Source organism: Barbus barbus (genome assembly GCF_936440315.1).
Source record: "Barbus barbus genome assembly, chromosome: 29".
In the NCBI taxonomy this organism is placed as follows: Eukaryota; Metazoa; Chordata; class Actinopteri; order Cypriniformes; family Cyprinidae; genus Barbus; species Barbus barbus.
In genome coordinates this window covers 25,272,888-25,290,305 of record NC_136757.1, presented here as the reverse complement: position 1 = coordinate 25,290,305, position 17,418 = coordinate 25,272,888, and the positions used below count along the sequence as shown (strand labels likewise).

The window sequence follows — 17,418 nt, the reverse complement described above, 5'->3', positions numbered from 1 at the left end:
GGTTCGAGTCTCAGGTCCGGCAGGGATTGTAGGTGGAGGAGTGAATAACCAACACTCTCTCCACCCTCAATACCACGACTGAGGTGAGACCCTTGAGCAAGGCACCGAACCCCCAACTGCTCCCCGGGCGCCGCAGCATTGGCTGCCCACTGCTCTGGGTGTATGTTCACTACTGTGTGTACACTTGGTTGGGTTAAATGCAGAGCACAAATTCTGAGTATGAGTGCAAATCATTATGATCACAAATCATTCTTGCAGTTTCTAGCAGTAGTGACATTTAAATGAGCACAATTTGCAGCTAATACATATATGATCAACAAATGTAGGCAGGTGTGATGGTTAAATCAACTGATCTGTAACTCTCTCCAAATATTCCTAATTATAAACCCTGGGTGGCATCTTTTTATTTTTAGATTGCTTCCTCATTTTGACAGTGCTTTAGCATTCAGTCAGTTTCATGTCCCACTTTAACCTCCTCTAAGTCAGCACTGCCACAGATCAGTTAGAAATAATTATTTTAGCGAGAAATGACGCATCATGTTGATCCTATTACACAGTTTTAACCGCTCTCTGATCCCCAGGCATCATGTGATACCTCTGAGAATCCAGACTGAGTAATGGAGAGCCACAGAGATCCATTGTGTGACATCAATTGAACAAGTGTTTGCACCCTTAAAAGTAAATAAAAAAACACCAAGTCCAGAAGATTCTTGCTTTGAGGGAGAAACATGAGAAACCGACATCATGCACAGGAGCAACAATAGAGGAAGCTGGGAGTTTCAACCTGAGGACACCTTAATAGAGGAGACTGGTAAGTTTCCATTTAGTTTGGCCCAAGCAAACCTCAATGGACAGAAAAAGGCAGGTTCCGCTGAGGATGTCCCAGGTCTGGATTATAGGAATGAAGATATAATGTCAGAGAGTTGGAGGCAACACAGGAAGCATGTGTTTGTGCTCACGCTATGGCAATGAGGAGGCCCGCTCCTCCACCATGGGTGTCATGACGGCACTGGTGTCCTTCATCCAGGCTGGAGGCAACATGATTCAGTCTATTTTTTCAGGTGAGATGCACCATCTTCATCTAGGTTTTTTAATCTGTTTAATAAATAAAGGTGTAGTGGTAAATTTACTGTGTAAACAAGTTGACTTTGAAATGTGCATTATCCTTCTTTCATGGACAACATCAAATATTTCATTTAATCTTATATAAATTATATAAGATATTTAACCCTCTGGTACGAAGTTTCCATATGGCAAAAATGAATTTCTATCTATTTCCTTGTTATTCTGAATAAAATACAATATATTGCAATAGTCAATGATGTTTAAGTAAAATAACATTTGAATGTTCATCCAAAACACTTTTTCCCACTATCACCCTCACATGCAGGGCATCTGTTGAAGTGCTCCAGAAATTGCTCTGTTAACCTAATTTCTGAACATCTCTTCTCAAGGGGGATTTTTTTTGCATCATCTTTGGTTAGTAAATTACATGTTTTTATTCACAAATCAACATTGTCTAACAAAATTTTACTGTAAATTGAGAAAAGTTCAATGTTGCCACATGGCAACACTGTACCACTATGGAAAAATAGGTATGTTGCCATATGGCAACGCTGCACCACAGTGGAATTGAAGTAATGTATTTCCCCAATGGGATTTTTTATAGATAGTAACATCTATCTATAAAATGACAATGAGGATGACAATGAGGATGAGTTAGCCTTCAGTGACCGTACACTGTAAAAAAAACAAATCTGTAAAATTTACGGTAAAAAAAAAAAAAAGCAGTAGTGGTTGCCAGAATTTTACCGGTTAAAATATGGTAGCAACGTTTTTGTCTCCGTCGTTCAAGAGAAGACAGTCTTGGAGGATGCTAGACTAAAACCCAGTGACCTTCATCTCCTCTTCAACCTGATCAGGGCCTCCTCTGCTTTTCAGGCTGGAGAGATATGGACGCCCATCTGCCTGCCTCTGTTCAATAACGACTGCTACTTTTATGCTTATGTGGTGGCGTATCTAGACCCTCCAGAATGTACTGTATGCCTTGTTCTTCTGTCTACAGATAAAGAAGCGTTTTATGCCATAGCAGAGTGCAAAAGGAAAATTGAGGAAGCTTTCGCATCCCAGAATGCCTTGCAGTGGGTGGCAAACACTCAGTTATACTACGTTAGCGATATCGGTGTAGCTAATCTTAAACACTTCCTTTACAAGCCCTCAAAAGTGCTAGACCACCATCACCAGCTGCCACAGTTCACATGGTGAGTAGCTTATGAAGCATCATTAAAATGTCAACATGAAATAAAAATAGACCCTTTTTACTTTCTTATTGCATTACCAAGGTCTTATTGTGCGCAATTCATCATCCAAAGTCCAAATTTTTTTGTCTTCATTGACTTTCATGAAAATGGTTGAACTTTCCTCTTCAGTTGACATTGTCTAGGCCTCATGGATAGGAAATATAATGTTAAAAATAGCAAAATTGAATAAAGTAGTTTAATTATAATTAATTCTAAACTTATTTGGATGCCAGTTAACATTAATTAATTAAAGGCTATGGCAATAATAACAAATAAGAATAGATTCCTGGTCAAACAGTCTTCACAAAAGCAGGAAGTATTTAGATCTGACTCTTCTTGTATGTAAAACACCCACTTTTCACCATCCAGTGAAGTCCTGTCCTAAATTTCTTCCTCAATGAATATTCGGTTTCTCTTGGAATTATGGTATGCATACAAAAAATAGTATAGAAGCCATTTTCACTCAGAAATTACTAGTACATTTCACTATTAGTTACAAAGAAATGCAAGTTAAATGTGGAATGTTGAAGTAGAAAGACTGATAATTTAGTTTTATTTACAACTCCAAAAAAAGAAAGAAAATTGTTTTACAGTAAAATGAGTTGTGAATGCTGTTTAATGTTGGTTGACTTCAATCCGAAATGCGTCACTAAAAAGCATTAAACCACAAGCAAACGGACAAGTCATTATCGTTTTGACTCATTTGTCTGAATCAGTGGTTCTTTTTGCCATCAGAAACACCAGATGGCTCACAAATCCTGATAAATGATGGCCTATAAGCCAGGATTTCCACATTCTGTGAAAGATTAGACCACTTTGCCATGAATTCTGCAACAGTAAGCACTTGTTTTGGCTAATCACATGGCTGAAATGTTTCAGACCCTGAGCGGACACCGTTGCAAGGTGCCTTTTATGCAAAAATGTAAGCAAATAAGGCCAACTGAATGATTAGATGCATCAAAGACAACTTGATGTGTGGAAACAGTATGTGGTTTTAACTGTGTCTATCTCAAATTGACTGAAACAATTTTTTTTTCATCATCTGGTTTGCATTGACAGTCTATGTATGTTTTCAAAAGACACAATAATTTAGTTGGTATGACCAGGTCACACGTCTTAGTGAATTGTAATCAACGATACACACTGTAAGCATGGTATATGATACCTTTATTTTAATATTACTTCACTCAGCCCAGAGATGGAGGTGGCATCCAGAAGCCAGGAAGAGAGGATAGGCCTGCTGGGTCTGTATCGCAACATGCATAATCGTATCCACAGTATGTCACGACCACTTAAACTCATCTACCATTCTGCAGGCAAAGAAACTCTGCTGGCGTGGGTATGTTTTCAGAAGAATCAAGACAACTTCAATAGATCAGGATGTTCTGGGTTTAAAATGTTCAACAAGAAATAGAACTGATCATTGTTTAACAAGAAAAAAAAATAGAATAAATAAATAAAAAATGACAAGTGAATTTTATTAATTGTATTTTTATTTTTATTTATTTTTTAGACAAATAAATCACAGGATCCTGCAAAACATGCATGATGGTTTCCACAAAACACAAGACATACTCATAGCTCGATTACAAAACTATATTGGTATTCAAGGGCAGGCTTTAAGATGGTTTAGATCCTACCTGTCCGATCGCTACCACTTTGTTCATTTAAATGGAGAGTCATCTCAATTATCACCAGTAAAGTATGGAGTACCACAAGGATCTGTCCTAGGTCCTCTGCTATTTTCAATATACATGTTGCCTCTTGGTAATATTATTAGAAAATACGGGATTAGTTTTCATTGTTATGCTGATGATACTCAACTATATATCTCAACAAGACCAGATGAAACTTCTAAACTATCTAAGATAATAGATTGTGTAAAAAATGTAAAAGATTGGATGACCAATAATTTCCTCCTATTAAATTCAGATAAGACAGAGATATTACTTATTGGACCAAAAAACATTACACAGAATCTCTTGGATTACAATTTGCAACTAGACGGATGCACTGTTACGTCCTCTAAAGTAAAAAATCTGGGTGTTATATTAGACAGCAACTTGTCCTTTGAAAATCATATTTCCCATGTTACAAAAACAGCATTCTTCCATCTTAGAAACATTGCCAAGCTTCGAAACATGCTACCTGTTTCTGATGCAGAAAAGCTAGTTCATGCATTCATGACCTCTAGATTGGACTATTGTAATGCACTGCTAGCTGGTTGTCCTGCATCTTCAATAAACAAGCTACAGATAGTCCAAAATACAGCGGCTAGAGTTCTTACCAGGTCAAGAAAATATGATCATATTACCCCAATTTTACAATCTCTGCACTGGCTACCTATTAAGCTCCGTATCATTTACAAAATATTATTACTTGCCTATAAGGCCCTAAATGGTTAAGCTCCTGCGTACCTAACTTGTCTTCTACCACGCTACAATCCAACCCGCTCCCTAAGGTCGCAAAACTCTGGACTTTTGGTAGTACCTAGGATAGCAAAGTCCACTAAAGGAGGTAGAGCTTTTTTACATTTGGCTCCCAAACTCTGGAATAGCCTTCCTGATAACGTTCGGGGTTCAGACACACTCTCTCTGTTTAAATCTAGATTAAAGACACATCTCTTTAGCCAAGCATTCACACAATGCATCTTATAATCTTGTACTGCAGTTATATCTGATCAAATGTACATTATTATTATTCTTGGGTTGAACAAATCATTTTTGCTTAGATGGAACAGCAGCTACGCTAATTATGTCTCTATTTGTTTCTCTGTTTATGCCATGAATTACAGAAGCTTCAGTCTGGATCCAACCCTTAAATGATCTGAGATGACCGAACACCTGAGAAGAGATAATACCAACCCCTCAGAGGACCTCAGAGGATGCCAACGTTCAGACACCATACAGAATTACCAAATTTTGCCATCAGTGAACTCACTAAACTGCTGCGATGGATCAAAAAGGAAGAGGGGCTTCTCTTTATCTGTCACCTCCCAAAATACTCCACTGCCCCGCAGCCAGGAGCTCCACAGACAGGGGGAGATCAGACAGACCGGATACATCAGACACTGGACTTCTTTCTCTCTTGTAGCCTTGGGGAACATACCGACCAACACACAAGTTGCTGTTTTACTTCCATGTTTTATGTTAAATTCAGTGGGTTATGAAATGGGAAATGTGGCTGCATTGAATATACTGTATGTACGGTTTGATTGTGGGTTCATAGGTGGCGTGTTAACTAAATGAATTCATTTTCATTTTTCTGTTCAACTTTGTATGCATTGTTCTGCTGATAGCATAATTTGTAATGTCAGGCTTTTGTTTTAAATTAGTACAAAATTAAATAATCTCACATACTAGTTTGGCAGCAGTAAGATTAAAAAAAAAAAAAAGTTTATGTTTTTGAAAGAAGTTTCTTATGCTCACCAAGGCTGCATTTATTTGAATATAATTATTCTTATTTATATTTTAATCTATAATTTAGCTCTGTGACATCAAAGCTGAATTTTCAGCATCATTACTCCAGTCTTCAATGTCACATGATCCTTCAGAAATTATTCTAATATGCTGATTTGCAGCTCGCGAAACATTTCTTATCAATATTGAAAAAATGTGTGCTGCTTAAATATTCTTGTTTTTGTGTGTGTGTGTAAAGCATTTATTTGAAATAGAAATATAAAACAAAGTTATTATTACTTTTTAATATGTTGCTTGTTTTGCTAAGATATTTAACAACTAGGCCTACTTGAAAAAAATATGTTCACAAACAGCATGAATTTTTATGCCATTTTAAATCAAATTACAGAATTATTGACTGGTAAAAATGGCTAACTCATGTGACACGCTGATGTTACTGATGTTTATTCTGCAGATACAGTAAAGTTCATTGATTTATAAACCTTATCAGATTACCATGTGGTCATTTTATCTGTTCCTACAACAGTAAGCAGTCATTTATGCGTTTCCACTTCCTTTTCAATCACAACCATGAAAATGTTAATTTGTCACACAAAATGTTAAGACGTTGTTTGGGATTTGAGATATTTTTTAAATAAGATAACTAGGTCACATTAGAACACTAGAGAAAATGCTATTGCTTTTAATACATACATATACATGTGATATGAATGGTTTGTCACTGTAGATTGTCTGTGGTGACAAAAGAGCATGAAATTCACACATCTACGTGAATGCTCGAACTCATTTTTGACAAATGAGCATAGATGCCATCTAGGTAGTCAGCTCACTAGGTTTTTGAGCCACAGCCCATGTCATGTGTCACAACAACTACAGTAGTGGATATATTGTGTTAGTGCGCCATCTACAGGACAGGTGCAAACATCACACATGGTGGGGTTTCTGTCAGCAAGCCAAAGCGTTTAGATGGGCGACATCCGCAAGCTGCAGCTTTAACCTTCTTCATCTTATCAGAATGACAGTTAATTTGCTAATACAAGGCTGACAGAAAACAGAGTAGTAGCAGATAGAGAGAGTTTGTATTCTGTCCAGCAGTGTTTTGCTGTGGTGAAGATGGCGCAAGCACTGTCAGAAGAGGAGTTCCACCGTATGCAGGTACAAATCTCTTTATTTGTGCTTGGATTTGACTTCGGATACAACCTATAATGCACATACGAGATCGTTAACTTGTTTAGAAGTATTTTCGTTTGAGAATATGTGCAAACGGGAGTTAATGTCCATCTGAGCGGATTGGGACTCTGTTAGCTGTATCCGTTAGCCTGCAAGCTAATTGTTATAAGGCCGAAAAATTATTTTAATGGACAATTACGACGTTTTTTTTATTAATGTATGTAATAGTTACGCTAATAAAATGACCTGGAATATTGTCGCTATATGTTGAGTTTGTGACATATAATAAAGATGTGTTTAGCCTGTTAGCACGCTAACTTGTAATTACTAACCGTTAGCACCGTTAGCACACCAAACAGCTGATATTATTGCTTTTCTACAAAATAAAAGAGTTTGTAGTTCTTTAGACGTGTTTCGTGTGAATGTTAGGCTATTAAATATCATATCGCTGTTGTTTTGCTTCAGCATCACCTTGTTTACAACTCCAGAAGCATATAACGTTATTCAGTTTCTTAGCAACCAGACTCTTTAATTACATTTTTTAAACAAGTAATACTTAAATAACTCTTTAATTAAGGTTCCATTACGTAAATAAACTCTTAATACATTGTAAACATAACATGATTCATAATAGAAAAAGAGACTGTGATGATTTGTTGTCTAGGTGGTCATTATTTCTTGTTTACAGTAATCAGTAATATGTATATTAAATACCTTGTTACCTCAAATAGTATGTTTTGCTATATTAATTGATCTTTAATGTGTTTCAACAGGCTCAGCTCTTGGAGCTGAGAACACAGAACTACCAACTCTCTGATGAGCTGCGGAAAAATACAGCAGGTGAGTGGAGAATGTAAACCTAAACCTTTACTTATTCAAAACACTGGCCAACTGTTTGTGTCATTAACACGGCTGACTGTAATTTGTTGTTATTAAAAATCAGATGTCTTATCGCACCTATTCCATTGAACCTTACATTTTCTCTGCTTATTTTGGATATATAATCTGTTGAATTCTGTAGATTTAATTCTGTCAAAAAGTTGTGAGAGTAACTCTCCTATCGGTAACTGAGAGCACAACGAAATGTACTGATATATTTCATAATTGAATGCGTATTGGGGGAATATATATAAAGATAGATGTTCTAATTCTGTCAGTTGTCTGAGGGCCTGGGGCCGGTTGCACCAGTTTTGTGTAACTCAGAACTTGGTCTAGTTCAAACATCATTGGGCGTTAAGTCAAACTGTATGAACTTACAAATATTGAACTTAGTGTTGACAGAAGCTTAAAATGCATCAGTGAGTTCATGTTTTGCGTATAAACCTCAATCCTGTAGAGTGTAAAATTAAAATGAATAAATTATTTTAAAACGAAGTTTGTTGTATTATTAATATATATATAAAAAAACATTTATTTAAATGCATGTGATCAGTGAACCATAAACATGCAAATGTGTTGTTCAATTATTCACATATCAACTTGAGCAAATTCTACTAAGTAAATATTTTAGGCCAAAGGGTTTTCTTTAGATATGAATTCAGACATTTTAAGATGATGTTTCATTTTCAGACTTTTTTTTATTGAAATTTGATTATTTATTAATATTTTGTCCCTGATTCATTTTATGTGCGGTATCCATATACTAAGTGGAATTACGGAATAATAATACATCAGAATTCCAGAGTTATGGAATGAACTTTGACAGTTGTGAAATGCAAAAACAAAACAAGAACTGCAAAGTCTTTATCTCCTTATCGGTCAGTAAAGGTAGATGTTATATTAACCAACTCCGCATCTTAAGACCTTCTGAATGACTTGGCAATCCCTACCCTGTTTATCAGTGAACTTTCTGAGAAAACAGGCTATTATGTTGACTTGTGTTATTTTAAATAGTCCTGCTAATTATTAACAAAATGCATTAGCAGTTTCGGCTTGTGCAGCTGTTTGTCAAAAGGCATAAATGCACATATTTGTATATCATTGCATAAAGTGAGTTTAGCGTTGGGTTTTTAGTTATTTTGTAACTTCATTTATTCTGTGATACAGAGCTCAACAGTGTCCGTCAGAAGACCTCGAACCTGGAGAAAGACTATGTGAAAGCGCAGAAGGTAGTGGCTTTCTTTGGTTTTTCAGCAGGTCATTGCGATGAGATAGAGGTCAAGTTTTACTGCTGGCCTTGTGAATTTGCTTTGTGTGCTGTTTTCTTGCCTTCTGTTTTAATGGGCTGGGAGTAATTGACTGTTCTGGTCTGTTCATATTTTACAGCTTGCATGCATTGTAACACAAAGTCACTAGTCTTGCACTGGTCATGTTGTAAGAAAATGTAATACATTGCGTCTGTGACTCAGCATTACCAAACCACTTAGAAGTCTGTATGAATTGGCACTGTGAAACAGTTTGCTAAAAGTAGTTCTGTTTGGTCATACTAGTTTTGCACAGTTCATCTTTAAAGGAATAGTTCAACCAAAAATTTACATTTGCTGAAAATTGTAATGTGCCATCTAAGATGTAGATGAGCTTGTTTGCTCTTCTGAACAAATTTGGAGAGATTTATCATTACATCACTTACTCATCAGTGGATCCTCTGCAGTGCATGGGTGCCATCAGAATGAGTCCAAACAGCTGATAAAAACATCACAATAATCCACACAAACCCAGTCCATCAATTAAATTAATGTCTCAAGAAGTCTAAAGCTGTGTGTGTGTTTATAAGAAGTTAGTAACTTAAAACTAATATACGAATCCTCTATCCATAATATTGCTTTCTCTTGTGAAAATGTCTGAATCAGGAGAGAAATATGCACCAATCAAGCATAGTTTACAAGCAAAACCAGTCCAAAACATTTCTAAACTCATACGTCAGTGGATTTTGATGTGAGAGGACAATAGGGGATGGACATTTTTGCTGGAGGAAGTGGACTGGAGTTGTATGGATTACTTGTGGATTATTGTGATGTTTTTATCAGATGCTTGGATTCTCATTTGACGGCACCCATTCACTGCAGAGGACTAATTTGTGAGCAAGTGATATGATGCTAAACTATTCCAAATCTGTTCTGATGAAGAAACAAAATATGTTGGTGGTATTTTAGGCTTGATTCTATTTTAGTTAACAATTTAGTTTAGATAATGCTTTCTTTTTCATTTTCATCCTCAGGCTTTGAACAAGAGCAAGAAAGCACAGGTGAGATTTCTTCTTATATTGGTGTTTGTTTTATTCTAACATTAATTGCTTTGAATACAAAGATAATGATATGATATCCTGAGTGGTATGGGGAAATCTCTGTCTGGTAACCATGCTGTATTATTCACTCACTTTCAGGAGGTAGATGCCTTGCTCAGTGAGAATAAAATGCTTCAGGGCAAGTTACACAGTCAGGAAGATGACTTCAGACTACAGAACAGCACCCTCATGCAAGAGCTGTCCAAGGTGCTGAGCACACACACAATATATAACCCCTGTCATGACCATGAGCATGTGAGCCCAGTCGCTTTATCATTATTTAGGACATTATTATTATTAATCATTACAAATTATTATTACAATTTTATCTGTTTTCTATTTGAATATATTTTAAAATGTGATTTATTCTTGTAATGGCAAAGCTCAATTTTCATCAGCCATTATTCCTTTCTTTTGCATCATTCATTCTTTGAGAAATCATTTGAATATTTTAAAATGTTGTTTTTAATATTTAGTTTATTTGAAATAGAAACATTATATAAAAAAATTATTTTATGTCGCTTTAGCAATTTAATGTGCTCTTCTTTTCCTTTGAACAGTTTTTACATAATTTTTCTGTTTTCTGATGTTTTGCCCTATGTTTTAGTTATGTTCCCAGATCGAGCAGTTAGAATTAGAGAATCGGAGACTGAGGGAGGGTCAATTTCTGGAAGTACCCGCCCCCAGCTCTGCCTCTGGTCCAGTGGATGCTGAACTCCTGCGTCTACAGGCTGAAAACTCCGCCCTGCAGAAGAAATTAAAAGGTGAGAGAAGCTTATACATACAGTCCTTATCTATTTTTCCTCACAAACAATTTAGTCTAAGAATTCAGAAGTGAGCTTGATTATAGTATACTTTGTGCATCTATACAGCTCTTCAAGAATGTGCAGATGTTAATGATGGAAAAGCAGCACTCATCGATGGATTGGCCGGCACTAATGGTGTCCAATCAGATGCCAGCGGTCACAGTGATGACCCTTCGGCACCAGGAAATGATCAGATTGATCAGGTAACTGATAATGGGTTTCAGTCTCACCAGGGTTGGACTGCTGTATCGTACAGTGGAGGTTCAGAGTGAAAGAACAATGTAATGAAATGACTGCAGCTTCTGCTGGTATAATAAGTACACCATGTGCAGGAAAACCAGAACTCTCAGATAACAATCGATGAAGCCATCTATACTGCAGTCGAGTGTGTTTGTCATGCGTCTCCTGGTGTATGTGTTAAGTTTGGTGAACAGTTGGATATTCCTAAGCGACTTTCTAAAAATACCAGTTTCAAAGTAAATAAGTTAGTTTGGTCAGCCAGAGTATCCTAACAGGCCAATCAATTATTCAGCTACACAGTGCTGCACTCTTTATCACGAGGAGTTTGCTGGAGTTCTCAGAGGTCATGTTTAATGCAGGGGTTACAGCTGCTGGATGAACTGTGGCCAGACACAGCAGAGACACCACCATCAGCTTTTTCTGTGAGATCAGCCCAGTAAATGGAATATAAGGACAATGAACTGGAGTCTAGTTTTTGACTACCACACCCCCATTCATTAGCATTACCAAATTTGATCTAATCAAATAAAAAGCTAATCGGTTATTCTTTATATAGTTTGTCACTTTTTTTAAAAACATTTCCAATAACATAATATGGTGCAGTTTCTTGAAATTAAAACAGAATATCCAGCGGGAAATAATGTAGAATGGGACTTGATTTTATCCTGATTGGATGATAAAAAAAAAAAGTAGGTTATGATGTTAGTGGTTAATATTGTTTCCCAGTTTGATGTACTTGCCTTAAATAAGCAGAAAACTTGTTTAAGGCTCCGTGCATCTTGAGAGATGTTTTTTTTTTTTTACAAATTTTAACTTTGCACAGCATTCTAAAAATGCACCATAGATGAATCATTCACAACAAGCCCAGGAACATTTATTAAAGGTGTAAATTGGGTCGATTTGTTTCCATATACATAAAGTCAGCTTTCATAAAGTGCTTTCTCTGTTAATTTCTGTATTTACTGGGGTTTTATATATGGAGCTGCTTTGTAGAAACCAAACCTGCAGTTAAAATCTTTTGTGAAAAAGAGTTTTGTTCATTTGTGTTTTTTTGGTCTCCTGCTGTGTTCTCTAGGCTGAAGTGGAAAGCGTCAAACCGGAACAGCGAGATAATGAACTGAGCGGTGAGTACATCTTTCTGACAGCTTCCTTTTAAAGTTGTGACCTTATCAAACTCACTGAAGAGTTAACCGAGTAGAACCAGGAAAGGTTGTGTTCTGGATCTTCAAATAGCAGCACAATGTGTTTGACTTTGACTGAGCATCAGCTGAACATATTTTAGGGGTCGTGTGCATTAATATCTGTTAACGCTGGGTTTCAGAGGTGGCATTAAAGCTTCAAACGGAGTTGGAGGAGAAATGCTTACTGAGGGAGCAACTCCAGACGCTAGAGGTAAAGTCATCAGTTTTGCCCTCTAAATACCCAGGACAGCAGGAAACAGACAAAAGGACAAAATGCTAGGATTCATTTTGCTGATGAGTGTGTATTTTTTACCCTCGCCATGGGTGCTAATTTTGGACACCTTCATGCTCCCTTTGCTCCAGAGAATACTTTCATATCTATGATTAAACTGGCATTTTGCAGGTTTAAATATTTGAAATGTTTTGTAAGGTTGATAGATAATTTGCTTATTAAAAATAACTATTTTTAATTTTATCATACATTTTTGTATTTTCAATTGAAACATTAAATATTGTATTTCTATTTAATGTATCTTTTTGTTTGATTCTGATTGATTCACTTTTTCAAAGACCAGATTGTATATTTTTTTATTATGTTTATTCATATTTTAACCCCCATACAAAAGACTTTTCTTGTTGTCATGTATTTATTTTCATTTTCAGATGGCCAAGCAGTCAGAAATCACAAAACTACAAGAAGAAAATGCCAAAGTAAGTGTCATGTGTCTCAATATTTGTGCTCAATGATAAAAATGCCAGTGATAATGCCATATGTTTTTTTTTTTTAGTTGTCCGATAAGTTGAAGAAAAAACAAGAGAGGTAAGCTGCTTTTATGCTTTATTTTTTATATATGTTCAAGCTTATTCATATTACAGGGATAGTTAACTCTAACGACCTTATTTCTTTTTCAGAACACAAAATGAGAACTTTAAAAACATGTCCCGCTTTCTTACATCCATATAATGGTAATGAACAGCAACCAGATTGAAGCAGAAAAAGAAGCAAATGTATCACAGAGTGATCTCATTAGACCTATGCCATATTTTCCAACTGTTCTTGAGGCATATGATTAGGCTATTATATTTTTGGTTTAAATTAGGCTATTATTTAGCAAAAATACTGATCTTGGTCATTGGTCTGCTGTGCACGACCGTGCGCTCATGAGAACAACCAGAACACAACAGAGATATTCACCTCAGAGAAGAAAGTATCTGCATAATTTCCTAGGAGCTGTGTGTCACATTTTGATTAACCTTGATTTCCTGAAATGCTGCGCTGGTGGGCTCTTGCTGAAATAAACTTCTGCATTAATACAGTCTCATGAATGCACAGTCTTGCACAGAAAGACCAATGGCCAAGGTCAGGACTTTTGCTAAAAAATCATTTAAATTTCAGTTCGATTCATTTTGTCAACACTATCGTAAGCCTTCAGAGGACTTGGAAAAGTGACTCGAATGGGATCATTCTATGATACTTTTGAATATTTTTCTTTAAGGCTTGCGGCTAGTTGCTGTTCATTATGCCATTATGGACAAGTGCAAGCAGGACTGTTTTGCATTTATCCTTTCATGGTCTGAAAAAGAAAGAAGGTCATAAGGCATTAGAACAACAGCAGGGTGTCGTTTCATTTATTGGTGAACTCTCCAGTTGAAGTGCAATGACTTTTCACCCAACATAGTATGAACATTTTCGGTAACAGTTTAGTATAGGAACCAATTCTCACTGTTAACTAGTTGCTTATAGTATGCCTATTATTAACATAGTATGGCCCAAAATTCACTTTATCACTTCAGAGACACGCATGCCTATTTTCAGTTGTCAAAATATTTAAAGATTTTCACCTTATTTTTACGGTACTTTTAATTTCCTAAAGGTGCACTCAGTTTATTTTTTTTGGTTTATGCTGTGTATGTTGTGCTGGCCAACATGACAGTTGACATGATCTAATGACTTGAGCACAGCAAAAGCCAAGCTGTGGTAAGCCGTGTGAGTCTTACACCTAGTTTTTTAAAGAAATATTAATTTCTTTAGGAGTAAAAAAAACTTTAGGGGAAATAACTGAGTGCACCTTTAAACCTGTGCAAGACTACAGCTTGCCGTGATTAATTGAGGAAGACAGTGATGGAGTGATTTCTAGCAAAACCTGCTGAAATATGGAAAAATGAAAGTTAAAGATGTATTAATGGACGATGTTTCATTTGAACACATTACCTCCTCAAGCACAAGATAAATTACTTTAAATCCTCCATTTAACTCGAGTCCTCTTACTCTGTACTGTGGCCCTCAGCCAATCAGAACTCTCCGTGTGATTACATCACCCTTTAGTGTTCCATTCTAAGTGCCATAGTAACTCAGCTGTGGCTTAGCGACAGTCTCCGTGTCAGAGTAATGAGTCTGAACGTGAACTTGTTGTGCTGGCACTCACTGTAGACTGCTGTATCAGCACAGTCTGCCTCCGATCCACATCGCTCTGGTCAACACGGGCCTGTTTTCCCTGATCAGGAGATGCTGTCTGTTATTTATCACTGCTGTATGGGTTTTTTTTAGGGCCAGTGAGGATTCAAGTCTCTTTATGCTTCTCTTACAGCTTCCAGCGGCTACAAGTTGAGAAGGAAGCACTTTACAATGATAGCAGGTGAGAAAGATAAACCCAGCAGAGCAGTTATTTTGTAATAAAGCTCAACGGGGAGTTTTTAGCGACCTGGGTTCTGGAAATGTATTTCCCATTTATTTTCTCAATGAAGAGTTATAAGGCTTGAACCTGAAGATGAATAGCAATTTTTTAACATTTAATTCGAAATGAAAAACAAAGCAAACAAACTACTTGCCTATAAACCTGATTGGTGGAATCAGGACTGTGGATAGTGTACTTCTGACTTAAGGGCACTAAATTGAGGAGTGTATGATACCTATGAAAGTTGAAAAAAAAAATCCACTTGATTATAAACTGAGCTGCTTTGGATAAAGCATCTGCAAAATAAAGAAATGTAAAAGTAAATCCGACTCTTTCTGCACTCTCAGAATAGATCATACATATTTGTATCCGTTAAAGGAGTAGTCCACTCAAAAATACCTCAGCTCACCCTCACACCTTAGGTTATACACGATGTAGATGAGTTTGTTTCTTCATTAAAACAGATTTGGAGAAATGTAGCATTACATCACTTGATCACCAATGGATCCTCTGCAGTGAATGGGTGCCGTCAGAATGAGAACCAAACAGCTGTTTAAAACATTGGAATAATCCACACCACTCTAGTCCATAATTAATGTCTTGTGAAGCGAAAAGCTGAGAGTTTGTAAGTAACAAATCCATCATTAAGATGTTTTAACTTTAAACTACCATTAATTTAAAATACCAAAATATGATACTGATGGCACCCATTCACTGCAGAAGATCAATTGGAGAGCAAGTGAATAATGCTAAATTTCTTCAAATCTGTTCCGATGAAGAAACTCATCTACATCTGGGATGGCCTAAGGGTGAGTATTTTTGGTCATTTTAATTTTTGGGTGACCTATTCTTTGAAGCACATTAAATTAAAAGAAAAATGCAGCTGAAATTCTTGTGGTTTCTGTAGAAACACAATTTACTTATTAAACTTAACTTATTTCTCTGTGAAGTTTTTAATGCCATTTTAACTTCTGGAACCCGCCTAACTATATATTGCATGTGTTCCCATGATGTAATTTACACTCCCCCGTAATTTAAATCTGCTGAATTTGCCGCTTTATTTCGGTATTCATCTCTTGATGCCTGGAAATAGACCCTACCGCATATTAGTCACATCAAACCCCTCATAGCATATGATGCATTTGTTTCCACAGGACTAAAATTGATGAGATCCAACAGAGGAAAGAGGAGGATCTCAAATCCATAAACCTTCGTGTGCAGAAATTGCAGACAGATTTAATGGCCGCCAACCAGGTGAGATCCGCTCAGGTCCACCCTGCCAAATTCCCTAATATTGAAGCCCATTTGTTGCACATCTCCCAGGGCGATTGATGGATAGCCGCTAAGGGAGTACGATGATAAACATTTGCAAACCCTTGGGAGTGGGCTAAAGACTGTAGTCAGTGCTTCAGGATCAGACTCTGGCACTGAGGCACATCTGCAGAGATTAATGGACCGTAGACACACTGCTGCATCCATCACTGTCATACTAAAAATGCATTGAATCTTCCTGCCTGTGTGTGATTTCAGAACGTCACTGAACTGAAGGAGCAGTTGCAGAGTAAACAGAAAGAGCATGAGATGGCCATCCATGCGCTCAAAGATCAGGTAGAGCACAAGATTGGTTAAAAATGTGAAATATTCTGGACACCAGTCATTAAATTAATTAGTGAAGTGTTGTCATACAACCACATTTGAAATGTTTAAATGTTGCATACTGCACAGTATACAGTGTGGTAGCTATACAGTACATACAGCAGATAATGTTCCATTCCAACCATTGCCAAAAGCACTAATGGGAAGAATACAGAAGATTAATAGTTGGTTAAAATGTTCATTTAGCATTTCTTTTAATGTTTATTCCATCACAGATGGTCGTTAGTGCATCTCCAGAGAATTAATCGGCAATTTCCACATCTGCTGGTTTGCTGTTTACTAACAAGTTTATAAATGAAAGAAAGCAAGCAGTTAATCTGCAATAAATTGAATACGATTTTAATGATAATAGGTCCTACAGATTCAATTAAATAAACCGTAAAAGGCTCACGTGGGTGTTGTTATCAGCGTGGAGCACAATTACGTTTTTATTGTTCCACTTAAAAAATCAAATAATGAAAATTTGACACTTTTTTTTTTTAAGCTGTTATCAGTATTTTCAGTGTTGTTGTAAAATGCTGTTTAGCTTTGCTTAGAAAGCTCTTTGTAGTCTTAAAGCTAGTTATTCAGTTCAATCAGAAAGGACAACTCCGTTCTCGTTTACTCACCATCATTTTATTCCAAACCTGTATGCCTTTCTTTCTTTTGTGAAACTCAACAGGAGAAGTTTGTCCTGGGTGTTTTTCTGAATACAATGAAAGTGAATGGGGACAGATGTATTTAAGCTCCAAAAATAACAAAAGAGCAC

The 17,418-nt window shown here is 36.5% G+C and overlaps 2 protein-coding genes across 5 annotated transcripts in view; both read left to right on the top strand.

Annotated features, from left to right (window-relative positions):
- The first annotated feature begins 590 nt into the window (after positions 1-590).
- On the top strand, positions 591-6,204 carry LOC306849699 (vacuolar fusion protein MON1 homolog B-like). Its single transcript, XM_079384942.1, has 4 exons — positions 591-1,061; positions 2,066-2,261; positions 3,492-3,639; positions 5,095-6,204. Exons 1-4 carry the CDS (start codon positions 944-946, stop codon positions 5,119-5,121), a joined length of 489 nt encoding a protein of 162 aa, XP_079241068.1. The 5' UTR covers positions 591-943; the 3' UTR covers positions 5,122-6,204.
- Positions 6,205-6,621: 417 nt separating this feature from the next.
- Positions 6,622-17,418, top strand: part of LOC306849204 (GRIP1-associated protein 1-like) — a 46,568-nt gene continuing 35,771 nt past the window's right edge. For 2 of the 4 annotated variants that reach the window (XM_079384073.1, XM_079384072.1), the window contains exons 1-14: positions 6,622-6,874; positions 7,663-7,729; positions 8,936-8,997; positions 10,047-10,073; positions 10,212-10,319; positions 10,720-10,876; positions 10,985-11,121; positions 12,234-12,282; positions 12,480-12,550; positions 13,003-13,050; positions 13,128-13,159; positions 14,928-14,975; positions 16,169-16,268; positions 16,545-16,622. In XM_079384073.1, coding sequence (XP_079240199.1) covers positions 6,833-6,874; positions 7,663-7,729; positions 8,936-8,997; positions 10,047-10,073; positions 10,212-10,319; positions 10,720-10,876; positions 10,985-11,121; positions 12,234-12,282; positions 12,480-12,550; positions 13,003-13,050; positions 13,128-13,159; positions 14,928-14,975; positions 16,169-16,268; positions 16,545-16,622 — 1,026 coding nt within the window. In that variant the 5' untranslated portion in view covers positions 6,622-6,832. The remainder of the gene's footprint in view (positions 6,875-7,662; positions 7,730-8,935; positions 8,998-10,046; positions 10,074-10,211; positions 10,320-10,719; positions 10,877-10,984; positions 11,122-12,233; positions 12,283-12,479; positions 12,551-13,002; positions 13,051-13,127; positions 13,160-14,927; positions 14,976-16,168; positions 16,269-16,544; positions 16,623-17,418) is intronic. The other 2 variants (XM_079384075.1, XM_079384074.1) reach the window with 1 other exon arrangement.

What these genes read in the sequence shown, in the direction of transcription:
- LOC306849699 (XM_079384942.1), top strand. Translation starts at nt 944, where the DNA reads ATGTGTTTGTGCTCACGCTATGGCAATGAGGAGGCCCGCTCCTCCACC. An exon ending in CAGCTGCCACAGTTCACATG is followed by an intron (nt 2,262 to 3,491) that starts GTGAGTAGCTTA and finishes TACTTCACTCAG; the next exon opens with CCCAGAGATGGAGGTGGCAT. An exon ending in AAGAAACTCTGCTGGCGTGG is followed by an intron (nt 3,640 to 5,094) that starts GTATGTTTTCAG and finishes CATGAATTACAG; the next exon opens with AAGCTTCAGTCTGGATCCAA.